The sequence below is a fragment of the Bufo bufo genome, chromosome 10 (assembly GCF_905171765.1).
Source record: "Bufo bufo chromosome 10, aBufBuf1.1, whole genome shotgun sequence".
Taxonomy (NCBI): Eukaryota; Metazoa; Chordata; class Amphibia; order Anura; family Bufonidae; genus Bufo; species Bufo bufo.
The window spans coordinates 95,578,104-95,590,244 of NC_053398.1; the positions used below are offsets into that span (position 1 = coordinate 95,578,104).

Here is a 12,141-nt window from a genome sequence, read left to right on the forward strand (position 1 = left end):
TGGACTAAAGCATCTGCCAACTCCTGGACAGTCTGTGGTGCAACGTGACGTTGGTGGATAGAGCGAGACATGATGTCCCAGATGTGCTCAATTGGATTCAGGTCTGGGGAATGGGCGGGCCAGTCCATAGCATCAATGCCTTCGTCTTGCAGGAACTGCTGACACACTCCAGCCACATGAGGTCTAGCATTGTCTTGCATTAGGAGGAACCCAGGGCCAATCGCACCAGCATATGGTCTCACAAGGGGTCTGAGGATCTCATCTCTGTACCTAATGGCAGTCAGGCTACCTCTGGCGAGCACATGGAGGGCTGTGCGGCCCTCCAAAGAAATGCCACCCCACACCATTACTGACCCAATGCCAAAACGGTCATGCTGGAGGATGTTGCAGGCAGCAGAACGTTCTCCACGGCGTCTCCAGACTCTGTCACGTCTGTCACGTGCTCAGTGTGAACCTGCTTTCATCTGTGAAGAGCACAGGGCGCCAGTGGCGAATTTGGCAATCTTGGTGTTCTCTGGCAAATGCCAAACGTCCTGCACGGTGTTGGGCTGTAAGCACAACCCCCACCTGTGGACGTCGGGCCCTCATATCACAGACACATGCACATTTGTGGTTTGCTGGAGGTCATTTTGCAGGGCTCTGGCAGTGCTCCTCCTTGCACAAAGGCGGAGGTAGCGGTCCTGCTGCTGGGTTGTTGCCCTCCTACGGCCTCCTCCACCTGTCTTCTGGTAGCGCCTCCATGCTCTGGACACTACACTGACAGACACCGCAAACCTTCTTGCCACAGCTCGCATTGATGTGCCATCCTGGATAAGCTGCACTACCTGAGCCACTTGTGTGGGTTGTAGACTCCGTCTCATGCTACCACTAGAGTGAAAGCACCGCCAGCATTCAAAAGTGACCAAAACATCAGCCAGGAAGCATAGGAACTGAGAAGTGGTCTATGGTCCCCACCTGCAGAACCACTCCTTTATTGGGGGTGTCTTGCTAATTGCCTATAATTTCCACCTGTTGTATATCCCATTTGCACAACAGCATGTGAAATAGATTGTCACTCAGTGTTGCTTCCTAAGTGGACAGTTTGATTTCACAGAAGTGTGATTGACTTGGAGTTACATTGTGTTGTTTAAGTGTTCCCTTTATTTTTTTGAGCAGTGTGTATGTGTATGTGTGTGTGTGTGTGTATGTATGTATATGTGTGTGTGTATGTGTGTGTGTATATATATATATATATATATATATATATATATATATATATATATATATATACACATATATATACACTTCAGTGAGGGCCGCACAGCCCTCCATGTATTCGCCAGAGGTAGCCTGACTGCCATCCATTAGGTACCGAGATGAGAGCCTCAGACCCCTTGTGAGACCATATGCTGGTGCGGTTGGACCTGGGTTCCTCCTAATGCAAGACAATGCTAGACCTCATGTGGCTGGAGTGTGTCAGCAGTTCCTGCAAGACGAAGGCATTGATGCTATGGACTGGCCCGCCCGTTCCCCAGACCTGAATCCAATTGAGCACATCTGGGACATCATGTCTCGCTCTATCCACCAACGTCACGTTGCACCACAGACTGTCCAGGAGTTGGCAGATGCTTTAGTCCAGGTCTGGGAGGAGATCCCTCAGGAGACCGTCCTCCACCTCATCAGGAGCATGCACAGGCGTTGTAGGGAGGTCATACAGGCACTTGGAGGCCACACACACTACTGAGCCTCATTTTGACTTGTTTTAAGGACATTACATCAAAGTTGGATCAGCCTGTAGTGTGTTTTTCCACTTTAATTTTGAGTGTGACTCCAAATCCAGACCTCCATGTTTTTTTTTTATTTTTGTGTGATTTTGTTGTCAGCGCATTCAACTATGTAAAGAACAAAGTATTTCAGAAGAATATTTAATTAACTCAGATCTAGGATGTGTTATTTTTGTGTTCCCTTTATTTTTTTGAGCAGTGTATATAGTGTACTGCAGTGTATCGAACTCACACTAAGCCTGAGTAGATATACCACAGCAAGCCGGATGCCTGTGAACTTGTCCGGTTGCCATGGTAACCATCGGGACGCTGCCACAGCGCAGTGGCCTGATCGGTGAGGGAGCTCCCGCCCTCAGTTTACCCTTCAAACATCAGGCCGCTGCCACAGCAGAGCAGCGGCCTGATGCTTAGCCCCCTCCATACAGCGGTCCCTAAGAACCACGGCATGGAAGGGGTTAAACAGCCGACATCGGTGCCAGCACCGATGTCGGCCATTTCAAACAGAGTGTTAGCTGGACATTACAGCTAACACTCTGCCTGCTGCCGCTCTGCCGTCCTGAAAGAGGGGGTGGGGTGCTGCGCGCTCTGAAACTTGAAAGGGGGAGGTGGGTGTTGGGGAGGTTGTGTGCGGGATGCATTAACCTTTCAAGTATCTGCCAGATCAGAGCAGCAGCCTGATGGTTAGCCCCTTCCAGACAGCAGTCCCTAAGGACCGCGACATGGAAGGGGTTAAACAGCTGTTTTTCAAGCAGAGTGTTAGCTGGACTTTACAGCTAACACTCTGCCCGCTGCCGCTCTGCCATCCTGAAAGGGGGGGGGTGCTGCGCGCTCTGCATCTCCTGAGCAGAGCGGACAGCGACGGGGAACTGTGGCAGGAGCAGACGGCGGCGGGGGTGCTGTGGCCTCGGAGGTATCTATGGGCAGTCAGGCTGCAGGGAAACTTGTGTGGAGTGCTGTGTCCTGTTTGGACGCCGCTCATGCCCAGTGCAAAACTGGTGACACACACACGGACACACCGCACTCACACGGGGATTTTATTACAGATTTTTCTCATTTCACTTAGACTATTGGGTTCTGATCCATCACATACAATTCAGATTAACAAAACATTGAACTTAATGCTGTAATGTAACAAAATACAGAAAAAAAGTCAAGGGGGGTGAATACTTTTGCAAGGCGCTTTAGGTGTCTGCATGAATGATTATTTTACCCCTTGCATGTAATAGCAGGGTTTCGCTTCTTCTTCGGGTAATTGGTGGCACCTTTGCACAGGCAGATTATCTTCGTATCAATAATAATCTTCCAGACAACTTGACAGTGTTAAAGGGCCTATACAGACTGCAGTTAGCGCTAATTCCCGGTGTGGGTTTCACTGCAGCTTCCTCTGGTCATCAGTTTCTGCAAATACCTTTTTTGGGTTAATTCGGAAGAGGGTAATTTTTCTGCTTTATTCTCATGTGTAATATTTTTTTTTTCAGCTCATTTTCATCATGTCATTGAACAGCTGAGGTTTCGGCAGGGAACTGTTCTGAGCATATTTCTGTCTGCTGGTATGTAATGTTGCATTCTCAATACTGGGATTTTAGAATTCTTGATCCTTTTTCAAATTCTTAATCCTTCTTTTTTTTTTTTTTTTTGTTTGTCTCTTCTTTTATTGCTTCATTTGCACCATTAAGGCAATGTTATTGTTTTCTTGTAGCTTTTCAGTTTTCATACACTGCTGTGTTTGGCGCCTACACAGCATTTATCTTCATAAGAACAGGTGAGAGAATTTTTTATTTATCCAGTAGCTGTATAGAGACTTATGCCTGGTTTTCATGGGACAATTGTTGGGCCGATTATCGGGAACACATGTTAGTACAAACGCACGTTCTCAATAATTGGCATTTGTAAAGGTGCCGCCGATCACCTGATGCATGAGCAAAATCATTGTGTATGCGTACACCTCAATCATGGTTTCTGGGCAGCAGATCATGCTGTGTAAACAATGAATCTGTATGAGGACGAGCCATGGCAGTAGCGATCACTCGTCCCCATACAGTGGAGGTTATTGACGCATTTAAGGGTGCAGTCACGCGTCCGTATTTTGCTGAATCGGTGCAGACACATTCATTTCAATGGGGCTGCAAAAGATGCAGACATTACACTCGCAAAAAGAGAGCATGTCCTATTCTTGTCCAGAATCAAGAATGGGCAATTCTATCATAAGGTTGATCATGAGCAAAACACTTATGGACGTCTGAATGGACCCTTAATGCAGTTGTTTTCTCTACTGATCAGCAGACAATTATCGGGAAGACCTGGTTCATACTTTTGCATCTTAAAGGGACACTGACAGGCCCAATAAGCATAATTTTATATATATATATATATATATATATATATATATATATATATATATATGGACAGGTCTTCTAATGTGTATTAAAAACATATAAGTATAACCCCTGTCCACCTTATGAACACTGCAAACTGATGTTTTATAACCTGAAGTAATCTCTTTTATTTCTGCCCAAGGGGCGGCGTTTCAGCTTTACTTCTGTCCAGCCAGCCTCCCACAACCGCCGTTTTGAAGCGCCGCCAAGCTCATCAATATTCACTTCGCTGGGCGGCTTCTGCTGTCCCCGACGTTCCGAGATCCGGCGCATCGAAGCCAGCGAAGTGAATGTTGATGAGCTGGGCGGCGCTTCAAAACGGCGGTTGTGGGGCACCGGCTGGGCAGAAGTAAAGCTGAAACGCCGCCCCTTGGGCAGAAAGAAAAGCGATTACTTCAGGTTATAAAACATCAGTTTGCAGTGTTCATAAGGTGGACAGGGGTTATACTTATATGTTTTTAATACACATTAGAAGACCTGTCCATGCATCTATATAGATAATTGTGCTTATTGGGCCTGTCAGTGTCACTTCTTTTTACGCGGTATGTTGCCAGTAGTTTTCTTTAGTATTTGTAAGCCAAAACCAGGAGCAGGTCCAAAACACGGGGGAGGCAATAATCTTCCCATTATACTTTCCACTCCTGGTATTGCTTACAAATAGTGACATAAGTTACTGACCGTGGGAAAGTAGCCTAATGCAGTTTTTTTAATACTTCAAATTTTGGGTCCCTTTTAAACTATGCTGCAAAAACTCAACGTGGTTGCAGGATAAGTGACCAGGTGTTTTTCAGTGCGTTGTTTCTGTTAAAGAAGCACTCCGACAGCAGAGGTGATTGCTGCATATAAACACTATTTCATAAACCATATTCTAGCAGTGTAATTAATTTGATGCCTGTCACTTTGCTTGTTTTAGGAGTCTTTGCTCTGGTGAGGGCTCTGACAGTGAAGTGCAGGAGTCTTTTTCACAATTTCTTTCTGGCTTGGGGTCCATCTCGCCTTTTTAGGAGTAGCTTGCCATCAACCCATTAGAGATCTTGCGCCTGCCCCCCAGGCTTCAAATAGCGTCCCAAGCGCTGAGGCTCTGCAGCTACTGTGACCCGCTTTTCTTCAGGGTACCAGCGCATGAACAGTTGTTGCACCAAAATCGGAGCCTCTGCACTTGTGCTGCTCCTATGCGTCTCATGCATAATGTACTGATATCCACAGATTTATATTTATATAGCAGTACATTGTTTAATTTTTTAAAAAAAAATTTTATTAAGTATAAAAGCAGAAGTATCTTCGATATGGTTCGGATTTATTCAGACCTAAATTGAATCGCCCAAAAGGTTTAGCTGAATCAAAATTGAATTTAAAAAAATTCACTCCTTGCTAGTGGTGGTAGTCCTGTAGTATCCTGCTGAAAACATTACATTTCCTATAGAGTATTTTATACATGGCTAAGTGAATCGCCCTGCATAGTAGGATGGTCCTCCTGGCTGCCATTGAAATAGTCTTGGCTTCCAAGGACGGGTTGTACTCCCATTAAGAGCAGATCAGGATGGTGGTAGTAATGTCACATTCAGCTGTAGGCATTCCATCTGTCTTAGGCCTCTTGCACACGAACGTGTGCGCCCTGTGGCCGTGCTGTGAGCCGCAATGCACAAACACCCACCATGGGGCAGCCGCAGCGGATCACGGACCCATTCACTTTAATCGATCCGGCCGTTCCGCAAAAAGATGGGACATGTTCTATCTTTTTGCGTAACGGGACGAAACCCCACGGAAGCACTTGTTTGTGATTGCGTTCAGCGTTTCAGTTTTTTCTGCGTGGGTGCAATCTGTTTTTTCACTAAAGCCCCATTCACTTCTATGGAACCAGAGCTGCGTGAAAAACACACAATATAGAATATGCTACGATTTTTCCTGAATGCAGAAATGATGCGTGAAAGATGTGTATGGATGGGTCAGGATTCAGTCCGGATCCTATGCTTTGCTTCACGCATCGCATTCTGACGGGAAAGCTCTCTCGTGTGAAAGAGGCCTTACACTTCTATATAGAGCAGACAATTGCCAGGAAGGAAACATTCCTTCCCAACAATCGCCTGGTCATCAGTGGAGGTGACCGCTGCATTTACATGTAGCGATCTCCTCCACATTGCTCGTCCCCATACAGAATCATTGTTTGTTGACTGTTTAGACATCACAATCTGCTGCTGACATATGATGATTTAGGTCAGTGATGCCCAACCTACGGCCTGCGGGCCAAATGCGGCCCGCAAAGCCGTGTCATGCGGCCCGCGCAGTAACAGTACTTTATCAGCGCAGGGCGCTCTGCAAACGGCACAGGCACCAAAGCGATGCTGCCTGTGCCTGCAATCTCCCCGCCCAGCGCTGCCTCCTAGCTAATTTATTCACTGCACTTGCCTCTGTAAAATTGAAGAGAAGCGCAGTAATCTTGCACTGGCAGAGGCATCGAAGTGCGCATGCACAGTCTTCCTGGCCTCTGCCAGTGCGCCTGTGCGAGATTACTGCGCTTCTCTTCAATTATACAGAGGCAAGTGCAGTGAATAAATTAGCTAGGAAGCGGCTCTGGGTGGGGAGGAGATCTGTGTATGACACTTAAAGGGGGATCTGTGGAGGGGTGTGGGAATGTTGGGGTGGGAGGTCCTGGAGGGGTGTTTGGGTGGGAGGTCCGATAGGTATGTGGGGGTTGGAGATCCGGGAGGGGGGGGGGGGCCATAATTTTTTTTGCTATGGGGCCCAGTCATTTCTAGCTGCTCCCCTGATTGGTAAGATTGGGTGGGCACTGGAGTGATAGAGCGCCCTGCTGTAGGAGAAGCCGGCGGGAGATGAAAGGAGGAGGGGCCAGCTCCTGGTGGTGTCGGGCACACGGCGCAAGCATGGCAGTGGTGGATCTGACTGAAGCCTAAAGACCAGACATCAAGGTAGACCTGCAGAAGAAGGTGACAGCGCAGTATGTGATGTATACATGTGTGTAATGTATGTAGTGCAGTGTGTGATCATCGCATACTGCACTACATATATTACACACATGTATATATCACATGCCCCCCACAGTAATAATGCCAAGATATGTGCCCTCTTCACAGACGTAATGCTCACACATGCCCCCTGACAGTAGTTATGCCCAGATAGGTGCCCCCTCACAGTAGTTATGCCCAGATAGGTGCCCCCTCACAGTAGTTATGCCCAGATAGGTGCCCCCTCACAGCGTTTGCATTTCTTTCTGGCAAAGCTACCTGGTTCCGGCCTGTGAAATTTATACCAAGTCTAGTGCGGCCCTCAGACGAAAAATGGTTGGGCACCACTGATTTAGGTGACCAATAATCCTATTGCTTGATGAGTGTTTCACTCGTTCATCTGGTAATTGGTGGCACCTTTTACATTGACAGATCATCATTAAGGAGCGTTCCTATGAACGGTTGTTAGCGATTATCTGGCCGATGCTGGGGCGGTGTAAAGGATCCCTAAGTGACCAGAAGTTCAATGATATAATGAAATAGTCTGTACAGTGATTAGCTGCCGAGGTTCACAGTTCTCCTGCTTGTGGCCTAACTACAGTTCATAGCTAAATTGTGAATGCTTCATCTACTATATGGGATTGCTGGAGCTATCCGAACGCTTGTACTCTATCTCCGACAACCCCCCCCTAGAGTTGAATGGAGTGCTGCCTCTCAATTTAACACCTTAGTGTCTAACCTGTTTTGGGCCTTAACCAATTTATTTTTATTTTATTTTTTCCATTTTTCTCATCGTCGCCTTCTGAGAGAGGGAACTTTTTAATTTTTTTGGGGGGTACCATTTTTGGTGCCATTTTGGGGTACAGAACTTACTGTTTAACTTTTATTAACTCTTTCTGGTAGGGGAAATGGGGAAAAACAGAAAAACCCAATAGCAGTATTGATGTTATAAATTTTTGCGGCATTTGTTTTTCAGTATAAATATTCGGATAGCTTTATTCTGTGTCATTATGATAACAGTATGTATTTGGTATTGCTGTAATTTTATGTTTTACAAATTTTGCACATAAAAAAACAAAAAAATAAATAAATTTTTTGGATCTCTAAATCCCAAGACCCATAAATTTTTACTTACTTTCTGCTGGTCCTGGCTGTTAGAGCAGGAGCCAAACCCCCACTCTCCGCTGCACGGCCCAGCCTAAGGCCCCTTAGTGACCATTATAAAAAGGCCTATTTGTGGTCACTAAGGGGTTACGCTAGTTTTCGGGCGTCACGGCCACCTCTGCAGTGCAGATACTAGGTTTCCAGAATGGGAACTGCTGTGCCTGCATGTCTATACATGTTCCCACAGCCCGGCCACCAGAGAGTCCGGTGCTTTCTTCTTTCTATAGTAGGGTGGATTGTAGGGTGGTCATAACCCCTGGATACGAGCAGTGTATAATGTGGTGGAAAAATTAATCAAGCCAGCAAAGGATGCAACATGGACAATCACAATACATTAGTAAGTGCCTTGTATTATCTTTATCTATATGACAGATGCCATATTCTGAAGTAAGACAACCCCTTTATTGGAGCGATCTAATATTGATAACCCATCCTGAGGATAAATGTGACTGCTGAGGCCAGTGATTGGCTGCAGGGGTCACAGGGCCAAGGCACTTTTGAAGCAGCTGGGAATGTAGAAGGGAATAATAAATAAAAATATTATAATTTAATAATATTCGGGACAACCTACTTTAGGTAGCAACTAAGTGACTGGTTATTAGAATTTAATTATTTTATAATGTCATTAACTTCCAGGGTGTTGTATGTATAAAATACCAGTTAACTTTACCAAAGTTACAGTTGTATAAATGCATACAAGTAAGATGCATAGACAAAGTGAAATGCATATCAAGAGCGGAGGGTCTCCTCTCGGTTAGTATGGAGCTGGGTTTATTTTTCTTTGCTTTTTTCTTTTTGCTTATCCCATGCATATTTTTGCTATGTAGGCATTAATACTTTTTGCCCACCAGATGTCCCTCTAGGTTATTCTTCTCTGTAGGATTTTTATGGGCAATTTCTTTCACTACTGGAATTTTGGTTTTGACTGTATACTCCAGACAGACGGTAAATGTTCTACCGTCACAATAACTGTTTCTAATAATGCTTGAAGCAGGAGATTTAGGGCTCATTCACACGACTGTGCCGTGTTTTGCGTATCCGCAAAACACGGATGCTGCCCGCGTGCCTTCTGCAATTTGCGGAACGGAACAGACGGCCCATTATAAAAGTGCCTATTCTTGTCCGCAAAACGGACAAGAATAGGACATGATCTATAATTTTTGTGGGGCCACGGAACGGAGCAACGGATGCGGGCAGCACAGTGAGTGCCGTCCGCATCTTTTGCGGCCCCATTGAAACGAATTGGTCCGCACCCGAGCCACAGAAAATGCGGCTCTGATGCGGAATCGAACCACGGTCGCGTGAATGAGCCCTTAGTATGTGACCTGTAGTCCGTGTTTCCACAACTTTTGATTTAATCCAAGTTTTATATCCATGTATAAGATGGTCTGATGTATATCAATAACTGTTTAGAGGGTGATACAGAAGGTGTCTTTCTATCCAGTTTAACTTGTTTGTCATTTATTATTATTATTTTTTTATTAGGACATTTCATCGGCCCTGTTCTTTGCCATTCCTTCTGTAATTACATTGGATTCCCAGCCATCTTTACAGCTTTGGACCACCCACAACGTGCAACTATTGTTCTCTTCTATGTGCTGGGAGTTGTCTTGTTTTTCTTGCTTCTATACCCTATGACTGATCCCACCTTGTACGGGGACATTCCTATCTGCTATTTACTGGACACGGGGTCCACGGACCATCGTTCTCTTTGTCTATGACCCTAAACGCTTCTGAACTCCATGGCTGGAAAACACTGAGGGGGTCTACTTTGGTGAACATTTTTCATCCACTGGTGAAATATCTTGCACCAAGTGAACCGCATACCTGATGTGGCTGGTAGGACTTTATCATAGATACTGCTTGAACCGATGATTGTTAGCAAGATGAACAGTTTTGTGCAAGCCATCTTTATAATGAAAGAAAACTCCTCTTATTTTTGGAAGATGTACTGTACCTCTTCAAGTATACAGCTGAACTTGCACATCTATTAACATTTTTAGGACTAGGTGTTTGTCGCCACCAGATGTCATATATTTTTGGATGTACATTTATTCCATATTGTTCTATTTTTTTACATTAGATGTGGGTTCAGACATAAATTATCAGCTTTCTTGGTGGCAGGAAGGGATTCTCTAGAGAACCTGCCGACGGACAATGAAAAGTTTACACCTTTATTTCTATATAATCTTCTACAGGAGATCTAATTTCTATACTTGATTTTAACTTTCATTAATGTTGGAATATTGCCAAATACCTATTTTTTATGCAAAAATGTCCAAAAGCTGCTGCAAGATCTTGCTAACTAAAGGGATAATGCATTTGTTAGCACAACATTTGGTGTTACATTGAAAATGGTGCATCTGCTGCTACTGAATGTCTTTTTAAACTTTGGTTGAACTGCATTCACATAAAAGCAATATTGTGTGTTTGTTTTTATGCATGTATCCCTTTTTTTATTTTTATTTTTTTCACTTCATCGCAATAGGTCCACTGCAACATCAAGGATCCGAGACACAATTCTGTCACTTAACTCCTTTGCTACTTGCCACCCTGTCGGTTTTGTGGACTGCAAAACACAGACTCTGGCTGTGCGCACCCCGCATCGCGGTGCGGAGCCATTGACTTGCGGCCAAAGGTAGAGCGTATCCTATCTTTTGCTGCAGGCACCAGGAAGCACGTGGAAGGGCAAAACCCGAGTCGTGTGAATTGGGCCTAATAGTGGCACCTAAGTTGCTTTACGGAGGGCGGAGCTCCTTCTGCTTGCCCATCTTGCTCCAGCGATGCGATCATGGAATGCAGTTGGCTTTCTGGTGTAACACCGATATAAAACGTTACAGTGCACAAGTATATGTCATTTATACCACTCAGGGAACATCATAGACAGAAATTTATGTTTTTTTTAATTTTTTTTATTGAGTTTGTTTGAATGCAACATTTATCAAAACTGTTGTTTTCTATGCCAGTATTGATATTACCTGTGCAGATGGAGGGTGTGCTTAATTTTTAATGGGCAAATGCCACATGATAAATTAAAGGGGTTTCCAGTTTGCATCAGTATCCTTTAACATAACCAATAATGAAGTTAGCTATAATTTTGTAACTTATTTAGTTTACCTTTTTATTACTCCTGCCTTCCCTTCTGGGCTGTAGTCACATGACCGTTTCCATGCTGCTCTTTCTTATTTCCTGTTATGTCCATGGGCGGGGCAGTGACAGGGGAGTAAACTGGTTGGCCGTGCTGGAGCTGTGGCAGAGAAAGCAGAAGTGCATCATGGGTTTGATTTGAGACAGCAACAGGAAGCGCAACGTACAGAATCGAAACAAAGCAGTGGGCTTGTTTACTTGGTGAAAACAGATCAAAACTCCAAATTGGAAAAATAAAGTATAGGGGCGGAAATGTAAATGAGATAAGCAAATACATATCTATTAAACCATAGAAAATCTAGTAAAACCCCTCCTCTGACATTCAATGCACCCACAATGACATCTGTGCCAGCTAAAGGTCCCTTTAGATGGGATGATACAGCCGGCGATTGTTGAGAAGGAACCCTTCCTTCCTGGCAAGCGCCTGCTTGTCGGTGGAGGAGACTGCTGTATATGCATGCAGTAATCTCTTCCACAGTACAGGGAGGAGCAATCGCTAATGTCATCATTTGCATCCATACTGACTTAGGCCCCTTACAGACAATAGGTCCGTATGCATTGCAAATGCGTTCAGTGAAAAATGCGCGATTTCGCAGGCAAAGTCATTCAGTTTTGCCTGCAATCGCGTTCAGTTTTTATCATGCGGGCGCAATGCATTTTGATGCGCTTTGTAAGCGCGTGATAAAAAAAAAAAAACAATGTATACAACCATCCGCGAAAAACGCATTG

General features: G+C 44.8%; 1 protein-coding gene across 2 annotated transcripts in view; it reads left to right on the plus strand.

Moving 5' to 3' along the window:
* The window catches only part of RCE1 (Ras converting CAAX endopeptidase 1), a 37,902-nt gene extending 27,206 nt beyond the window's left edge, over positions 1–10,696 (plus strand). For both annotated transcript variants that reach the window (XM_040410333.1, XM_040410334.1), the window contains 3 exons: positions 3,242–3,313; positions 3,463–3,525; positions 9,751–10,696. In XM_040410333.1, the coding sequence (XP_040266267.1) occupies positions 3,242–3,313; positions 3,463–3,525; positions 9,751–9,986 (371 nt within the window). In that variant the 3' untranslated portion in view covers positions 9,987–10,696. The remainder of the gene's footprint in view (positions 1–3,241; positions 3,314–3,462; positions 3,526–9,750) is intronic.
* Positions 10,697–12,141: the final 1,445 nt, after the last annotated feature.